Below are 20,383 nucleotides of genomic sequence, written 5' to 3' on the forward strand. Positions count from 1 at the left end.
TGGTAATTGCCTGGCCCTTGTTAAAATACATCACTAATTAATTTTTTATCAATTTATTGTGTTTTGTTTTTGTTTTGGTTTGTTTTTTCTTTGGGGCTCTTACAAAAGTTAAGGGCAAATTATTTTTTATCTGTATTAACTTCAAACCCAAGAATTGCCATTGGAAATTGAGATTCTCCCTTAAAAATTGATAGTACTGTACAGACCATAATAATTTGTGTTGAGGAAATAACTATATAGAAAGAATAATACAAACTCTGTTATATTTCCCACAATATAAACCATTCATTTAAAAACATGAAGTTTCATTCCAGCCTTTCTGGTGATGACGATAGACTTGACAAATTTACACTGAAATCTTGTTCACACTTCCTAATCTGACTGAAGAATAAACTCTTTGGACTTGATTATAAACCTCCTTCTCTACCCCCAACCAGTCCCCACACTACTCCTACTCAGCTCTCCTGGCAGGATATGAGTAACTCCCACCAACTTGTGTCCTGAGGAGACACTCTCAGAACATCTTCGTCCACACGAGTATGGGCTTGATCCAAAGCCCACTGAAGTCAACAAGTCCTTCCAATAACTTCAGTGGGTTTTGGGCTTCCATGAGGCCCTTAAATTCCTGTAATGCACTGATAGTTACACATAACTGCTGAGTGACAAGAAGAACAGGAGTACTTGTGGCACCTTAGAGACTAACAAATTTATTTGAGCATAAGCTTTCGTGGGCTACAGTCCACTTCGTCAGATGCATAGAATGGAACATACAGTGAGGATATCTATATACATACAGAGAACATGAAAAGGTGGGAGTTGCCCAACCAACTCTAAGAGGCTAATTAATTAAGATGAACTATTGTCAGCAGGAGGAAAAAAAACTTTTGTAGTGATAATCAAGATAGCCCATTTAAGACAGTTTGACAAGAAGCTGTGAGGATACTTAACATGGAGGAAATAGATTCAATGTGTAATGGCTCAGCCATTCCCAGTCTCTATTTAAGCCTAAATTGATAATATCTAGTTTGTATATCAATTCAAATTCAGCAGTTTCTCGTTGGAGTCTGTTTTTGAAGCTTTTCTGTTGCAAAATTACCACCTTTAAATCTGTTACTGAATGGCCAGAGAGGCTGAAGTGTTCTCCTACTGGGTTTTGAATGTTATAATTCCTGATGTCAGATTTGTGTCCCTTTATTCTTTTGCGTAGAGACTGTCCGGTTTGGCCAATGTACATGGCAGAGGGGCATTGCTGGCACATGATGGCATATATCACATTGGTAAATGTGCAGGTGAATGAGCCCCTGATGGTGTGGCTGATGTGATCAGGTCCTATGATGGTGTAGATATGTGGACAGAGTTGGCATCGGGCTTTGTTGCAAGGATAGGTTCCTGGGTTAGTGTTTTTGTTCTGTGGTGTGTGGTTGCTGGTGAGTATTTGCTTCAGATTGGGGGGCTGTCTGTAAGCGAGGACAGGTCTGTCACCCAAGATCTGTGAGAGTGAGGGATCATCTTTCAGGATAGGTTATAGATCTTTGATGATGCACTGGAGAGGTTTTAGTTGGGGACTGAAGGTAATGGCTAGTGGCATTCTGTTATTTTCTTTGTTGGGCCTGTCTTGTAGGTGACTTCTGGGTACTCTTCTGGCTCTGTCAATCTGTGTTTTCACTTCAGCAGGTGGGTATTGTAGTATATGTAGTAGTGACATGCCATCTACCTCTGAATGGCCTTGAGTTAGGTTTTTGCAGTTAGGTTTATCATGTATGTTCCTTTTATGTAGCAAAGTCCTGCCACAACGCGTGAAGAGGCAGGTAAATAAGCTGAGATAGCAAAGTTCATTTTGCTCTTTGACTCTAAATTAATGGAAACTTTTTCAGCCCATAGAAACTGAAATATTCCTCAAGGATTTTTCCCTCTTTGCTTACTCTTCCTCCTCCCTGACTTCTAGCCCTCTCTGAACTATGGAAAACTTTCATGAATTTCCTACTATATTTAACTCCACCAACATTATCAGCATTGAAAGTACTAGTGCAGGGGTAGGCAACCTGCGGCACGCAAGCTGATTTTCAGTGGCACTCACACTGCCCGGGTCCTGGCCACCGGTCCGGGGGGACTCTGCATTTTAATTTAATTTTAAATGAAGCTTCTTAAACATTTAAAAAACCTTATTTACTTTACATACAACAATAGTTTAGTTATATATTATAGACTTATAGAAAGAGACCTTCTAAAAATGTTAAAATATATTACTGGCACACGAAACCTTAAATTAGAGTGAATAAATGAAGACTCGGCACACCACTTCTGAAAGGTTGCTGACCCCTGTACTAGTGTAAATTGCTGTCACTGCTGTTTTAAATTCTAGCCCACCTAATTCTGCTCAGAACAGCTGTAACTGAAATTATGTTTAAAATGTTATCATCAACCAGCACCCTGTTTGTTTTAGGACATCCAGTGCTGATGCATTTTTGTGCAGATTTATATTGGCCCTATATCTTCTGTAAACATCATGGAATTGGTCATATAGAAATGATATATTTGACAGCCTTTGTTACTGCAAGAAATTTGAAGCAGTTTCTACTGGGGGAAAAAAATCACTAGAAGTCTTGAACTGGTACCAGTGACTTTCAATGGTGCCAAGGCATACATATGAAAGAATTGATTTCAGAAAGTGGTGCTTAGCAGTGGCAGCTTAAGCTAAGCATCTAGTGTCTTATTGTCAATCAGTAATGTGCACTTCTGAAAAACTATTTTCTGTATCTCCTTAAGAAATGATTATTATTATTATTATTATTTTTTTTAAAGAATTGCTTGTCACTTTCAATATATATATTGTGTAAAAGGAACTGAGATTCTTTATCATAAGCCAATGCTGGGAAACATTGCAGCTTAATGATTTTGTTAAATCTGAACTTTATGCATTTCAAATTACTTTGGCTTATATTTGAAAATACCTTATGTATGCAAATTTGTTTTAATTAGGAAATGAATTTACAAGTGGAGAGAAGAAAAGAAAAGCAGGAACTTGAAAGGAAAAAAAAGATTGCTGAAGAGAAACACAAGGAATGGGTGCTGAAAAAGAATGAAGAGGTAAATAATGCATTAATTCAAAATACTCAAATATCCAGTTATTTAATTAAATCTGTCCTTTTTACTCAGACTCTTCAAGCATCCATATTTCTTTTTCTAAGTAAGCACACATTTTAATAGGAAACGTAAAAAAGCCACACCCCCTGAAGTTCAAGACTGTATCCCAAAATGTTCTGTGCCTCACTTTTTTGCTATAATTGATAAGGGAAATTGTATTTGAAAACTCAGAAGACTAATGACTAGCTTGACTGTTCTGGCACATTACCCTGTTAAGTGTGCCCTGCGTTCTGTTCTTCGGTGCAGTCTCTCACTTGCTGAGTGCTTCTTAGGACCCTATTACCAAAGAACTTTGGGGAGAGCATATGCGTAAATTATATGCAATATATGGTGCAGCTAGTAGAGCAGAGCCAAGAAAGATTTAGATAAGAAAATGGCTTTTTTGGTGGCAATCACATGATCCTGGAGAAGAGGGGAAATATGAGCACTTGTGGCCATATTACCTAAGGATATAAAGTCACCCTTAAGCCCCCTCCCAGATATTTACCAATTTTAATCAGATAAATCATTTGTCATTCTTTTTTCCTACCGAGAGGCTAGACTATGTTCTCTAGATGTCCTTTCTACGTAGAACCAAGCCATTCAGAGACTTTTCAAGATTGTGGCATTTACAGACAGGTTAAAGTGTCAGATTGTTTCAACCCAGAGACTAAGTTGCTGTCTAACTGCATCAAGATCTGTTATGAGCAGGCCAGTTTAGATTCCCCAGCACAGATTAGGGCTTACTCCACTGGGGCTCAGGTAGCTTCTGTGGCATACATGAGAAAGCTCTGTGTGGGGCTTGGAATATATCTTTGTGAGGCACTGAAGTCTGATGCCTCTGTTCTGAAATCTTTTAAATAGACTTCAAACACCCACCAACTTCACATCTGCTTAGTGCTTGTGAGTCACCAGAAGTGGAATGCATGTTGAGAATGATTAGAAGAAAACTTACTTACCTTACAGTAACTGTGGCTCTCTGAGATGTGTTGTCAACATACAATACCTGTCCTCCTTTCCTGCTACCATGGAATCCTAGAACATCTGGATTCTGTATTGGTGAAGGAACTAGTTGGGCCTGGTCCCCCTCTTTAAGCGCTCAATACGTGGCATATGCGTGGCCCCAATGGACACTGCTGGACAAAAGATTCTGATCTCGGACACAGGGAGAACGTACACTCCAGAAGTGGAATACATGAGTACAACACATCTCAAAGAACCACAGTTCTGTTTTTTTCTTGCATTTTAATATACAGTACATATATATTTTAATATCCGTTATGATGTACCAGTTGTGAAATGTAGCACTTTGGTGAAATGGCTAGGAGGTGAAATTTGGAGACTTTTGCTAGCTGGCAGTGAGGGTTTTATTTTCTGTTTTAAAAGGATATAATACCTTACTCAATGGAGACTTCTATACCTTCTTAGTCATCTTGTTTAAATTACCATAGGAAAATAAATAAAGTTACCTTCACCAGTTGGCATGCTTCTGTGTAAACATAATTTGCAATTTTTAGAGGTAGTTAGTGGGTTTAAAAATAACGTTTTATGGCACTGAGCTGTCAAAAAGCACTATGTTCAGTTGTGAAAGATATTTATATTGACATGAAATTTTGTAGTTCAGTAGGAACAAATGCTTAGTATACAGTACTCTTAGGACACTGATAAAAGACATGGCCATGGCTGGCGTGGGTCAGGTGACTTGGGCTTGCTGGGCTATAAAATTGCTGGAGCCTGGGCTTTGAGACCCCCTCTGGGGCTTGGCCAGTGGGTGAGTCTCAAACTCTCCATCAAGCTAAAATGGAGACTTGTTTTTCTGTCAAGTTAGTATTGAGTCATTTGTGGGCAGACAGATTATCTATTTAACCTGTGTTGGTTAAGCTGCAGTGTGTCTCAACTGCTTACAAAGTCAAAAGAACACCGATCAAAACACACTAGCCTAAAAAAACCCAAAAAAAACAAAACAGAATACTATTTTGAATCCAGTGGAAACGTGATTGAAATGGAGACTAGCGTGGTGGGTGTGGGTGTGTAACAGGCACACTTTTCCTCTTTGTTATACTTTCAGATTTATGTATAAAAATACCATAAGATATATTGTGGATTTCCATGTATAATTTATAAGCAGATTAGTTATGATTGTACACACTCAACAAGCCATTTCAGTGTTAAAATAGCCTTCACTTTAGGGGGAACTGAACGGCACAGGAATTGGAAATAGGTTAACAGAGCCATTAAATGTGATGCAGGTAATTACCACTTTTTGCTATAATCTCTTTCTGGTTTATATTAGGTATGCATTTGTCTTTCCAGTCCAGTACTGTATATAACCCCCAGTCTCACATGGTGCTCTCCAGAGACAGTACTTAGTGGACATGTGCATTTTTTTAAAGACATTCTTGTTTGCCATCTGATTAGAGAGGCCTAAGACTTGACTGGGTGTGGAAAACAAACTACTGTCTTATCTCTCCTGGTCAGAGTTGATTTGTGGGGAAACTTGCCTTGCTGTACAGTTATTTGTGTTTTACCTAATTTGTTTTTGTAAATAGAGAACTTGAATCTGGCACTTTTCATGGGTCTTAAATTCCCTTTTTTTTTTTTTTTTTAAGTTTTTCCTTAATCTTAAAGGATATAAATCTATCTTTTTTCTTCCTGATAATTCTAACAACTTTTAAAGGGGCAAAGTTCGCTGGCATAGTGAATAATTTATTTTGGCTTGAAACCAATGTAGCTCAGACCACTGTTTGTGCATAACGTATTGCACCGTCCTTATAAGGAAATTATTAAAACTTGCAGAAGTAAGGCATGTTTTATGAAGTGAATTTAGGACTCAATTTAGTTTCAAGCAAGGATACAGTAAACTTATATAAAGTGTATGTGTAAATTGTATTGGCTCCTAAATTGCTTCATTGCTATAATAATTCTGTCAGCTTTTTTCATTAAAGTTTATGCCACTGTTCTTAAATCAACCCTCACTTAAATTGTAACAGTAGATATAATGTATAAAGAAGTCACTGTCCAACATCCAACTTTTAGATTCTTTAAACAGCTTCTAGTGATCTAACAACTATTTACACTGTTTACTTCCATTGTTGTTCTACCTGTCAGGACTATTGGGAGGATTAATGAGCCCACTTTAGTGATTTGTTTGTTGAAGATGAAAAGCACTCCATAAATGCAGAGACTCTGTTCTTTGTGACTTGCATAGAAGATGGCATCTTGCGTATGTGACTTACCAGGCATAGACTTGATTAATTAACAGTTATGGGAGGGACACCCTGCATATAGGGTTGCCGCTGCTTCTGTCAACAGATATGTGAGTACCAGCTTGTGTTTGGGAGTTCATGTGCATCAACAAAGAAGTAGTGAGTAAGTTCTCATTCATAGCTGACCATCTTTTTATAATATTTTATTATAAATAAGCCCAAGAGAAGAAAACTATGTTCAGAAATTGTACAGAAGGATTAGATTCTCAGATCAATTCTGCTATGACCAAGCATGAATTAGCACCTTAGAGCCTATCACAGGGGTCGGCAACCTACGGTACGCATGCCAAAGGCGGCATGCGAGCCGATTTTTGCCTGGCATGCGGCTGCCAGCAGGGTCCCGGCTGCCGGCCCTGCTCAGCCCGCTGCCAGCTGAGTGAACAGTGGTAGGCGCACCCCCTGGCTACCCCCTCACTGCGCTCGGGTTCTGCAGCTCCCGAGAGTGTGAGCTGCCGGGGTGTGGGGCCCTGAGCCTGTTGTGGGAGGGGCGGCGGCGGCTCACATTCCTGGGAGCCGCAGAGCCTGAGCACGGCGCGGGGGAGCCGGGGGGCACACGGGGACTGCCACCCGGCATGCATCTGCTGCAGGAGCCCCCGGGGGGCCACCGGACTGCAGCTTGGGCAGGCGCGCCTCTCCCCCCCCCCCACCCCCGCGCCCCTCTCACCCCGCTTGGGTTCTGCAGCTCCCGGAAGCGTGAGCCGCTGCTGCCCCTCCCAGAGCTCCCCCCCTCCCACTGCCTCAGCACTCTGTGGGGGAGGGGCTGTGCGCGCAGCAGCCCGGCAGCGTGTTTTGCCTCCACATGGAGCCAGCGTCTGACCGGCATGGGCATGGTAAGGGGAGTCCTGGGGGGCAGTCAGGGAGCAGGGGGAGGGTTGGAAGGCTCGGGAGTCTGGGCGTCCTGTCAGGGGCGGGGAGTGGTTGGATGGGGCATGGGGAGTCCTGGGGGTCTGTCTGGGGGTGGGGGTGTGGATAAGGGTCGGGGCAGTCAAGGGACAGGTATGGGTAGGGTCCTGGGGGGCAGTTAGGGTGGGGGGGGGTCTCAAGAGGGGCAGTCAGGGGAAAAGGAACAGGAGGCTTAGGTAGGAGGTGGAGTTCTGGGGGGCAGCTAGGGGCAGGGGTCCCAGGAGGGGGCAGTCAGGGGACAAGAAGGAGGGTTGGGAGTTCTGAGGAGCGCAGTCGGGGTGGGAAATGGGAGGGAGTGGATGGGGGCAGGGCTCCCCTCCTCCCCTCCCCCCCCCCCGTCCTCTCTTTTGATTGTTGAAATATGGTAACCCTAGGTGAGGGAGGAGCCGAGGGGCGCATGGGGGCATTTTAATGTGTATTACTGGCACGCGAAACCTTAAATTAGAGTGAATAAATGAAGACTTGGCACACCACTTCTGAAAGGTTGCCGACCCCTGGCCTATCATATTGTGCTTGTCACAGAAACTGACTTCAACCATTTCTCTGTGAAATATGTAAGCTGTCACATGAAGTTTGTCACATTTTTACCCACACTACTCTTGAATTAGTTAATTCAGATGCTTGTTTTGGCAGAGAAACCTTTTATTTGTAATTATTTGGGCCAATAGTAGCAACCTTGTAGAAGGGCCATCTAAGAGTGGGAATCTGCAAAGGCAAAAGAGTTATCTGGCTACAAATAGCGTTCTAAGTATAGTGCCTCTGCCAGTCGTTCTTCCCTGCTTCTTCTGAGTCCTTAGTGGTACTTCAAAAACGGAAAGAGATTGAGAATGGTTTGGACTGCAGACCTTTATATAGTCTCATGCCAGACATTCAGACCTCTTTTTAAGAACGTGCACAGCCTCAGTAGTTCTAGATAATTTTTGGATCCAAGGCTTGCACACTTGTCAAGGGCATTTATCTTTAGGAGCACTGCAGTTGGAAAACTCTAGCTGTATGTGAGTTACTTTCCTTTGCCTTGCCAGAATTATAATAGTGGCATGTTGGTTTTTCACTACCTACTTGAAGGATATGATCCCGAGGTGCTGAGCCTCTTCAGTTTACATTGCCTTCAGTTAGGAAACTGATTGCACGTTAGGAACCTAAATGGGCTAAATTCCCTGAATGTAGCCTGGTTACTGTCAAACTGGAATATCTGATACTGAATAATGAGGTGTATCATTAAACACAGGTATAGCTAAACTGGTGTGACAGTTTGATTAATTAGAAGCATCTCATAACATAGTGAGAAGCTCATGAATAAATGCTAAATAAAATGAGATGGAAGGATTATTGAAAGACTGACACACAAGCTTTTGGTTTAAATATTTAAAAAAATTCTCTTTGACAATGTGTTTCTACCCTCTTATCTTCTCTTTGGTAAGAAAAGCTGTACTTTATCTTCCAATCCCATTAAACACACCTTTATTCACTAATCTAAACTCTATGACTCTTAGGCCTGGTCTACGCTACAGAGTTAAGGTGACAAAAGGCAGCTTATGTTGACCTAACTCTGTAAGCGCCTACACTAAAATGTAGCTCCCACCAATGTAACTTGCCCCCTAGAGGGACTTAATAACTCCACCTTACGAGAGGCGTAGTGCCTAACTCGATGCAGTTAGGTCACTGCAGTGTCAGTGTAGACACTGTATTGTTTACATTGATTATTGCTGCCTTTTAGAAACTGCCCCACACTGGCAGTTAAATTGGTGCAAGCACTCCTGGTGAGGATGCACACCGCCGACAAAGGAGCATAGTGTGGATCCATAAAACCATTCAATTACTGCCGGGGGTGTACATCGATGTAACTTAAGTCAACTAAATTTTGTAGTGTTGACTTGCCCTTAATTTCAGTTATACCACCATTTTAAGTGATGGTAGGTATAGAGAATCTAAGGTATTTTTATCTTTTAATACAACTACTTAAGAATAACTGAACTTCCAAATATTGAATGTTTGACTGTACCCAAATAGAATAAGTACTGTTATTACTTTGCAAATCATAAATGTAGCACTTAACATGAGATGTAAATATTTTTATCAATATAGAAATTTTAAAACTGTAATTTATGTATTCTCAAATGCAAGAATCCACATTAATGCAACATTAAGCTACAGCACTTTTACATCTCACCCGAAAGACCAAGCAATACATTGTCCCTTAACACCAGAGATTTTTATAGTGAAAGAAATTAAACAAAATCAGAAAATGTAAATTCAGGTTCTAACAGCAACATTAATTTTGATTGTATCTTGAATATTTTATGATGGAGTAATGGATTATATTATCAAAAAGCTCTGAATAGAAAACATTATGAATCAGCAAAACAGCTGAGTTAACATTGCTGGTAATACCTTAACTCTTTTTTGCATTTTCTGACTTGTAATTTTCTACTAATCAGCTATAATGGTGCAGTTACATAGGGTGGGATTTTGTGTGTTTGAGAGATTTAATTTCTTGCTCTTCTTTTTAAATAGAGGTAGGAAATAATAGTATTTAAATGGTCCCATTTAAGCTTTGAAGTTCTCACTGTATTGGGGTGAAGGAGGTGTCCGTGTTAGTCATTGACTGGATCTTTACACAAGAAAAAGAAACTAATCAAATATAACAGCCTAGAATTAGCAAAATATTATGGAATAATGCAAAAATGGCAGAGATGCTAAAACTGCAGGATTTACATTTTTCTTCTTGCTCATTTTCAATTTTCTCCTATTTCCGTAAATTTTTTTATAGCAGGATATCTTGGAGTCGATCTTGCTCTGTCCTTCAGCAAGACAGTCTTTCAGTCAGATTGTCTCAGGAGCAGTATCAGCATCACTCTATACTTGAGCCCCCTTGTGCAGCCACTTAGAGAGAATGATAAGATGATATCATGTATAGGGCAGAGCATTGTGGGATTTACTAAAGCTAAAAGCTTAGCAATTAGCTACTGACAACATCAGAAGTGATATTTTAAATAGTTTTTAACTTCTTTGAGATGGCCTCTGTATAGTCCCACTAGGCTCAGTGGTGTGTTTCTGGAACATTTACAAAGCAGTCTCTTTTTGGGGGCAGCATTATTCATGTTTGTAACACTGAACTTTCCAGTCATTATTGTTACATAAGTGAGGTGCAGCCCTAACCACTTCAGATCCTTTCTTACTTCCATAGACAGTGTAATAACTGTAGGCGGTACTCAGGTCTGAATTGGTCAGACTTTATCTCTAGATCTCTGTAGATAGATTTTAATTAATTTCTAATGGTGTTCATTTTTAGTGTTACGATACTTTTTAGGTAGTTTTTGATATTCATCATTTTTGGGTGGAGGGGGGTTTAAGGTGTGTGTGATGCTAGGTTTTATGGGGACTCTGTTATGGTAGTGCTCATCCGGGAGCAGAGGAAGGGATTTAAGAAATACACCTTCTCCCCTGGGATTTTCTGAATCTGACATCCACACCAAATATCTTCTCTCCCCCCAGCAGTTTGAACAGACACAATCTGTTCATGAACCTGAATCAAAGGGAACTGTGACAAGAATCTAGCAACACCAAGCATAAACAAGTTATATATTCCCTCTGTTTCCCGTCATACTGTGTATTTAACTTAGAAACTTTACATTTACATTTAAATACATTGGAGCTAGACTTTGTTGATGCATATTGACTCACAGCAGTACACTTTTAATCAGGTGTTTAATCAGATACTTATGCAACATAAAGCTTTCAGTAATTGATACGCTTTCGTTAGTTAATTTCATGCCATCTTGCGCAGTACTCTTCTGGGATGAGTGAGAGTCAATGTTTATGGCAATAAGATGGGGAAAGTAGATGGCCTATCCTTGGGGCTAGTGCTTCATGTGTAAAACTGATTGCATGAAGTCAGCCACTGAAGAGTTTGGAGGCTGGTACTTCTTTGTGGCACTTGGCATTCATTTTCAATGGGGGAACCTGTTAAATCTTTGTACCATGGCTCATGGCCTCTTTAGCAAGTAGTTTCCTAATTATTTCTTTATCACCCATTTCCCTTCACTTGTTTCATACATGGATACTTTTAACATTGATCAATCTGATCTTCAGTTTACAGACCAAAGAATGCCCCCCCCCCCCCCTCCCTCTCTCAAAAACAAAAACCAAAAACATGATCCCTTAGAAGGAATGTAGATTTCTTATCAATTGTCAATCTGGTTCACAAGAAAATTTTGCATATGAAAAATCATGTAGTTTCATGAAATATCAATCTGGTTCTCCTTAGAGTCATGTTTTAAAAAAAGAAATTAGATTTCCACATCAGTTCACACTGTTGGCATTTCAGGTTCAAACAAACCACAAATCTCTGTGGCTCCCAGCCAAAATGGTAAAGTTTAACCTGGGTTCCACCCAAAATCATAGATTTGGGTCTAGGAGATTCACTGATAAAGTTGCTACTTCATTAATAACTATTATACAGTTTTAAAGAATTGTGCCATTCTTTGTTTCCCAATGTAATGTTATGTTTGGAATTTGTGTGTCTTATTTGTTTGGTTTTCTTTTATGGTAAACATAAAATATTACAGAGAGTGTTGAAGTTGGATTTCACTTGTATTTTATGCCAACCTTATGCTTTCACACTATTTTATCTCCAAACGGTGATGTCCAGCTGCTTTTCTCAAAATTCTAAACTGTTGCAACAGTGATTTCTCCAGCTTGTACCAATTCTGCTTGGAGTTAATTCTTACACAGTTACTATAATGAAAAGTGGTTAGCTAAGGAGCCAATAATGACCTTTTGAAAATACTGAAAAGACTGTTTATTTGACCTGTTTCGTGTAGGAAAGAAAGGAAAAGGAACGAAAGCTCATCAAAAAAATGGCAGAAAAAGCAGCGAGAGATCTAGAGAGAATCCAATTGCAAGAAAAAGCTAAAGGAAAGTATAAAGAATGGCTAAAGAAGAAAAGAGCTGAAGAGTCTGAGAAGAAGAAGAAAGAGGAGGTAGAAATCATTCATCTTCTTTGATATCAGCTTGTCAGGCCCAGCCTGTTGTACGTGAAGTGGCCTTGTTTTGATTAAATTAACATCAGTATAAACTTTTGTGTGTATGCATATATGTATGTATATATGCATACACACTATGGAAGCCCTCCTTGTGGTTCCATACTTAAGACTGAGATGAGTTTCAGTTTAAAGCAGGAATTTTAACTACTTGAATACATTACAGCACTTAGTCTTGGGTACTAAATGAATTTTCTGAGAATTTATAAATAAAGCTGTTAATTAGGTGACTTAAATTTAAAAAATTGGTTACTTTTAAGAAACTTTATACCCTGTGTCAGATCACTTTTTATGACCTGAATGATCTTAATAATGCAGCCCCATCCAACTTCCCACATAATTAAAACTCATTGAAATCTTGTGCATGGGCTAAGTTTCAAGACTTTTTTTAAGGATAAATGGTCATTTTCTTGCCACTCTTTGTAACTGAAAAATTCTCCTTCAGCAGGGCCTGATAAATGTTCTTCTACAGAAAATTCCACAAAGAAATGCCCTCTTTCAAAATGTCTGCAATCGCCTATTGTTCTCACTGGGAGCAATGCAACTGAGCTGTCACTATCTTTATTTAAAAACAACAACAAAACAAACAAAAAAAGGTCCTTTTTTTGAAACGGCCACTATCTCCAGTTGTTCCCAGAAGGAATGAAGTCCAGCTGCCTTCAAGGAAGGTGATGGCACCCTATGCTTTCAGGGAGAACTGTCTCCTTGAGTCATTTTTAATCAGGTGCAAAGCTGCAGACTGCAAGTACCAGCAAATACACCTCTACCCCGATATAACGCGACCTGACAGAACGCGAATTCTGATATAACGCGGTAAAGCAGCGCTCCGGTGGGGCGGGACTGCACGCTCTGGCAGATCAAAGCAAGTTCAGTATAACACGGTTTCACCTATAACGTGGTAAGATTTTTTTTGGCTCCCAAAGACAGCGTTATATCAGGGTAGAGGTGTAGCTATCTAGTCTGATCCACTGATATGCTTTGTATTTTTGCGGGGAGATTTTTACAACTATTTCAGAGCCAAATACTTCTGAAAACTTGGAATATTCCCGTTAATCTTTTAGTGATTTGCAGGATTGACATCAGAGATACTTGAGAAAACTGAGAGCTGATAGCAAAAAGGAGAAAAATAATTTGTTTATAAAAATTTAATTTATACTTAAACAAAAGGCACTTGATTTAATGGGTTTTTTATTATAACAAATTTGTAAACTCTCTACCTTCCAAGCAATTTCTTCTAGACCTATTTATGGCAGCAACCTATGAAGCTGTGGGTGAGATTCTTAGCGGCTTAGCACAGAAGCACAGCACAGCACAGAACTTGTAGGAAGCCATCTTTGCACCCTCCTAATCCTGGACTTCTCCAGGTATTAGAGAGGACCTTGGAGTAATTTAAATATTGCTGGGGGCTGATCTAAGTTTGGGAGCCTCTCTTGGCTACAGTACTATCCAGAATATCTGTGGTGCTGTGAGTTGTGCCCCCCTACACTAGGGTTTGTAGAAGGTCCTGAGAAGGTACCGTATATACTCGTTCATTAGCCCGTTCGTTTATAAGCTGACCCCCCCCCCACCCCCCCAAGATGGTTAGGTAAAAATAGCAAAAACTGTATGACCCTTTTATAGGCCGACCCTATATTTCAGGGGTTGGCAAACTTTGGCTTCCGGCCATCAGGGTAAGCCACTGGTGGGTCGGGCCATTTGTTTACCTGGAGCATCTGCAGGCATGGAGCCCCTCAGTTCCCTGTGGCTACGGTTGGCTGTTCCCAACCAATGGGAGCTGCGGGAAGTGGCTTCCCACAGTTCCCATTGGTTGGGAACAGCGAACTGCGGCTACAGGGAGCTGAGGGGCTCCACGTCTGCAGACGCTCCAGGTAAACAAAATGACAACGTATTAGATATTCTATTCAATGATTCCATAGAGTTGAAAATCATTAAATTTTGGTGTAGACCCGTTTATAGGCCGATCCCCGCTCTTTGATGCGTCACTTTTTTACCAAAAGTATTCAGCTTATGAATGAGTATATATGGTAGTTTATGGCTTCTACAACACCTGTGTTGGGGGGAATCCTCCCCCAGCTGCTTATGGGCTTTTCAGATCTCTTTACGCTGCTCAACCCTTCTACCCAGTGTAAAGGAGTTGAAGGAAGGTAAGGCTCTCACCCTGGATCACTTGGTGGTAAATGTTTCCATTCTTTAAAGTATTAGAGTAAAGACTTACTCATTGTCTTTGTGGTGGACAAATATAGGTAATCCATTTGCAGTACTGCTATGTTTACTGTTGTATCTTGGTCATTGGTGAATCCAGACTGAATAGTAATTTGATACTAAATCATTTTAAATATCAGAGACTTCTAATTGGATGGGCGTACAAGGCCTAGGTCTCATGTTAAATTATTTTATGCAGCTAAAGGATGGAGCAAATTAGTCTTTCTACCACAATGAGCCTTGCTGGATGGCATATTTTCCCCCTTTGCACTTGCCCACCCCAAATGATATCTATGGGACAATGATTTATTAGCAGCTGTATAGAAATAATAGTGTTTGTGTGAATGTGCATATTCATTCAATGATCAAGTTTATTTTTGGACAACAGTCATATAGTAGACATGTTCCATAGGTTTCACTTGCACAAAAGCTACTTAACATTGGCCATATCATTTGGGAAATGATCATTTTTTTCAGTCTCTGAACCTTAGGGTACTTGCTTGTTGACTGTGCTATGGCAAATGAATACACAATAGATATCTTTCTACACAACAACGATAATTTTATCCTGAATGTGGCTAAGTAGCAAACACTGATGCTGTTGCAAATCATGACAAAATACACATAACTTCATTAGCCTAAAAACTCGAAACTTTATAAAACTGAAGTGATCTGTTACAAGTAGCTGCTGAACATTAGGATAGAAGTTTGGTTGTAGGGAAATGACTTGTAGTAGTAGATAAGAACTTTTGCATATTTTGTACAGAATTCTGTCTCTGGACATTTTATTTTTCTTCACTTTTTAGGAAAAGGAACAAAAAAGGGTAGCTGAATTACAGGAGAAAAAAGAGAAATCAGAGAAGATCTTTAGAGAGTGGCTACAGAATGCCAGAAATAAGCCCCGCCCAGTTTTACACGGTTATGGCTATACCAATGGGAAACTTCCAGGTTTGTACTTATACTAGACACATACTATGATGTCTATTTAAATATTGTGGCAATCTCAGGCTTCATGATGTCTTTTTTCCAGTTTATTTAAATTTAATTTGACATTCTCAGCCTGAATCTAATTTGTCACCTTAGTGAGTAGATAACAGATACAGTATGTTACAGATATACTGCAAATATAATACCTTTTCGCACTATAAGGGCTGTATTGAAATATGTATTTTATACCCATTCAGTATTATTAAGCAACAAGCATCTTGTGGGTGGTTTTTAATTTTTTATTTTAATTTTTGGTTTTTTTACTCTGCATTTTCATCCACTTTGGACAGTGAAATTCAGTGATGTCGTGAGAGACGAAGAAAGGAGAAGAGGGTGGGACACAGGTATAATTAGGGATAATGGGATGAAAATCAGAAATGGAAAGTTTGAGGCTTATTATTGAGAGAACCTTCCTGATGGTACCCCTTTGTGCCCACTTCATGGTCCCTAAATGGACTATGAGGCGTAGAGTGGCATCACCACAGTCCAGCATGCTCTGCTGGGCAAATATCCTATGTCAGGAGTAGGCAAGCTATGGCAGGTGTGCCAAAGGCGGCACGCAAGCTGATTTTCAGTGGCACTCACTCTGCCCAGGTCCTGGCCACCGGTCCGGGGGGCTCTGCATTTTAATTTAATTTTAAGTGAAGCTTCTTAAACATTTAAAAAACCTTATTTACTTTACGTACAACAATAGTTTAGTGTTATATTATGAACTTATAGAAAGAGACCTTCTAAAAATGTTAAAATGTATTACTGGCAAGTGAAACCTTAAATTAGAGTGAATAAATGAAGACTCGGCACACCACTTCTGAAAGGCTGCCGACCCCTGTCCTATGTGGACACACTCACAAAGTTAATGTTGCAAAAAGCAGCTTAATGTTCTCACTGCATATGCGGTCTTCTCAGAGAAGGGTGTTTTGTGGAGGTAATGGAGCCAGTGGGAGTATCACTCCTAAAGGATCCTTCAATATCTTCATTAACGACTTAGATATTGGCAGAGAAAGTACGCTTATTAAGTTTGCGGATAATACCAAACTGGGAGGGATTGCAACTGCTTTGGAGAACAGGGTCCTAATTCAAAATGATCTGGACAAATTGGAGAAATGGTCTGAGTTAAACAGGATGAAGTTTAACAAAGACAAATGCAAAGGCTCCACTTAAGAAGAAAAAATCAGTTTCACACATAAAGAATGAGAAGAGACTGTCTAGGAAGGAGTACGGCAGAAAGGGATCTAGGGATTATAGTGGACCACAAGCTAAATGAGTCAACAGCGTGATGCGATTGCAAAAAAAAAAGCAAACATGATTCTGGGATCAGGGCCGGCTCCAGGGTTTTGGCCACCGCAAGTAGCCAAAACAAAACAAAACAGAACAAAAAAGCCGTGATCTGCGGCGGCAATTTGGCGGGAGGTCCTTCGCTCCCAGGCGGAGTGAAGGACTGTCCGCCGAATGGCCGCCGAATACCTGGACCGTGCCGCCCCTCTCCGGAGCTGCCGCCCCAAGCACCTGCTTGACAAGCTGGTTCCTGGAGCCGGCCCTGTCTGGAATGTATTAACAGGTGTGTTGTGAGCAAGACACAAGAAGTCATTCTTCTGCTCTACTTTGCTCTGGTTATGCCTCAGCTGGAGTATTGTGTCCAGTTCTGGGCACCACATTTCAAGAAAGATGTGGAGAAATTGGAGAGGGTCCAGAGAAGAGCAGCAAGAATGATTAAAGGTCTTGAGAATATGACCTATGAAGGAAGGCTGAAAGAATTGGGTTTGTTTAGTTTGGAAAAGAGAAGACTGAGAGGGGACATGATAGCAGTTTTCAGGTATCTAAAAGGGTGTCATGAGGAGGAGGGAGAAAACTTGTTCACCTTAGCCTCTAAGGATAGAACAAGAAGCAATGGGCTTAAACTGCAGCAAGGGAGGTCTAGGTTGGACATTAGGAAAAAGGTTCCTACCTGTCAGGGTGGTTAAACACTGGAATAAATTGCCTAGGGAGGATGTGGAATCTCCATCTCTGGAGATATGTAAGAGTAGGTTAGATAAATGTCCATCAGGGATGGTCTAGACAGTATTTGGTCCTGCCATGCGGGCAGGGGACTGGACTCGATGACCTCTCAAGGTCCCTTCCAGTCCTAGAATCTATGAATCTATAAGGAGGCCTGGCAGAACCCTGGCAGGACATCACCATGCAGAGCCAGCCCTCCTTTCCACATGGATCTCCGGACTTGGAGCCATGCTCTTGTCCTCCTCCACAGCCCTGTTCTTCATTCTCTTCCTGCTCTGAGGGAAGTCTAAGAGGAATGTCCATTATAATCACAACATGGAGTTTCCTGGGCCTCTGTCTTCAGTTTCTGTAGGGTTGCGGGGGCGGGAGGAAGGACAAAATGGAAAACTGTTACAAATGGGCATGTTGTATTATAAATGTGAGGCCTTAACTGATATTGAATATATACTTCCTTTTTTTATTTAATTTTTTGCATTTTTCCTTAAATTATAAATCACTGATATTATATTAATTTAAAACTTAAAATATTTTTTGACAGGGAGACTACCAATCTCCAAGATCTGAACACAAAACAGCTCTCACACCAGACACACAATCAGTTGCTCTTTTGGCTAGGTCTGATTATAGATGGTAATACATACTGCTTTCAAGCTTTGTGTTGGAACCTCATAACTTGCTGACAGCTGCCATCCCTTGTCTAAGTGATTTATTAAAAATAATTCTATACCCAGTTTAGTTCACACAAAAGAACATGTTCCAGACTTTGTTTTGACCACCCTGGTGAAGTATGTGTTGAAATTTCATTACAGACAAAGTGGCTTGCCATTGCAAGGGTAATACATTCCTGCTGTCATGGTTTAGGCTTCATGGTTTGGCACATAGATCATTAATTGCAGATAGTGAATGTTTTTTCCCTTGTTTGAAGAAGGGTAACAATTAAGCAAAGATTGGAATAGAAACGTGAATTCCAGAGACAAGGCTGTGGGAAACAATACTTACAAATTTAAGTTTGAAAATAATACCAAATGGTAACTTCCTAACTGTGTACATGCTCCTTTAATGTTTGCCTTGACAAGCATTGTTCTTGTTACACCGTATTTGACATATTTATATTGCTGATCTTTAAAAATACAAATGGGGGATGTACTTACTGGGTGAATACAGAGGTGGATGACTTATAGCCATTAGTAGAGACTGATAAATTGTTCTAAACTGTTACATACCATGTCCCATAAAAGATCTTAAAGCTATTCTAAATTATACTGTTTATAATCAAGTTATTTAATTTAGCCCAAGAAAGAATTGCTAGTCAGGAAATGCCCCAGGTTAATCCAAAAATGATCTGGTACACTTCAATTTTTTATTGTGTTTTCAGTATAAATATTTCTTTTTTCTAATTGTGTGTGTTTTCTAAATATTTTAGGATACTCCAAAGGAAATTCATATCCAGCTCCAGCCTATTGTAACCCTATTCCCTGGAAACCAATTCATGTGCCACCGCCTAAGGAAGATAAGAATGTTACAGTGAAAAAAAATAAGAGACCTATATCCAGTCAGTCATATAGGTCCTCAGCTATGGTAATCCATAAACCCAAGAACAATCTTTGTATTGGATCATTGCACAGAAAACAAAGATAGTATAGGAAGCAAAATAACTTTTTTTTATTAGCTTGATTTAACTAAGTTTTAAAGTACAAAAGTTATTTCTTGGTTAAGTGTTTCCTTAAATGTTAAAAAATACAGTGTTGAAAGACAACATTTTATCAGCTTTTAACAGTTGTGATCATTTAATGTTAGCTAAGGAATATCTTTTCCAAAGACTTTTTAACTCAGTTATTTTAACACTTAGAAAATTATCTTTTAAAAATATGTGAACCAGTCTTTTTAGTCACTTAAGTGACCTTTATGTTTATTTTTAAAAATTTTATATGTAGCCAGTTATATTGCAACCACTCCTTGATATCAATAAAACATTAGTGATTAGTTTTTGTGATTCTTCAAAGGGGTGTGATTTTTTTTTAATGTGTTTTCGGTGGTTAGTTGGGCTATTATGCTCATTGTTTTAAACATGCCAGGTGCAGCAAATTTTGAGTTTTTTTTGGGGGGGGGCGGGTAGGCATGGGGGCGGGGAAATGGAATGAAACTTCATTTCCTAGACTCAAAAACTTTATGCTCCAGTAAGAAATATACCAGTACTTATTTACAAAATAAACAGTAAGTATTACAAAACCAACATGGGACCCATTACACAAATTCAGTGTTGTGTTAACCAGAAAATGTATTATATAAGTTATACTTACCTAGAATCTTTGGTTGATTGCCAAAAATAAAATGATTGTGCTACCCCAACATAATAATTCTGCTCTTTTAAAATAAAATTATTCTTTGTGGATAGTAATTGTAGGAATAGTAGTCAACTTCAGCTTCTTTCTAGCTGATGGAGGGAAAGAGCTTTACGTGAAACTTTTATTTGGAGAACACACACGTTTTAGTAGTTTACAATGGACTGAGAGGTCTTGGGGTTTTTTTGCCTTTTAAAGAAATTAGTTTATACAGTATACTTGGCAGTTGGCATTATCTAGAAAATATTATCTTACAATAAGGGAATGCAGCATCTTAGGCTATGTTTACACTGCTACTTATATCGGTATAACTTACTGTGCTCAGGGGTGTGAATAACGCCCCCCTCCCCCCCCCCCACTGCGCCTTACAGCTGCACCGCTGTTAGCTTTTTAGTGTAGCCATAGCCTTAAAGAGTGGTGGTCGATTGCTTTGTGAAAGATGCATGCTTTAGGACATTAAGCTGTTGCTAGAGCAAATAGATATTTTGTTAGGGTTTGTCAATGATTTATCATGTGTAAACTT

The 20,383-nt window shown here is 39.8% G+C and overlaps 1 protein-coding gene across 1 annotated transcript in view; it reads left to right on the forward strand.

Moving 5' to 3' along the window:
* CCDC34 (coiled-coil domain containing 34) overlaps positions 1 to 19,506 on the forward strand; it is a 29,382-nt gene extending 9,876 nt beyond the window's left edge. The window contains exons 4-7 of the mRNA XM_042849546.2: positions 2,980 to 3,087; positions 12,116 to 12,274; positions 15,343 to 15,484; positions 18,942 to 19,506. Of these exons, the coding sequence (XP_042705480.2) occupies positions 2,980 to 3,087; positions 12,116 to 12,274; positions 15,343 to 15,484; positions 18,942 to 19,156 (624 nt within the window). The 3' untranslated portion in view covers positions 19,157 to 19,506. The remainder of the gene's footprint in view (positions 1 to 2,979; positions 3,088 to 12,115; positions 12,275 to 15,342; positions 15,485 to 18,941) is intronic.
* Positions 19,507 to 20,383: the final 877 nt, after the last annotated feature.

This window comes from Chrysemys picta, chromosome 4 (assembly GCF_011386835.1).
Source record: "Chrysemys picta bellii isolate R12L10 chromosome 4, ASM1138683v2, whole genome shotgun sequence".
NCBI lineage: Eukaryota > Metazoa > Chordata > Testudines > Emydidae > Chrysemys > Chrysemys picta.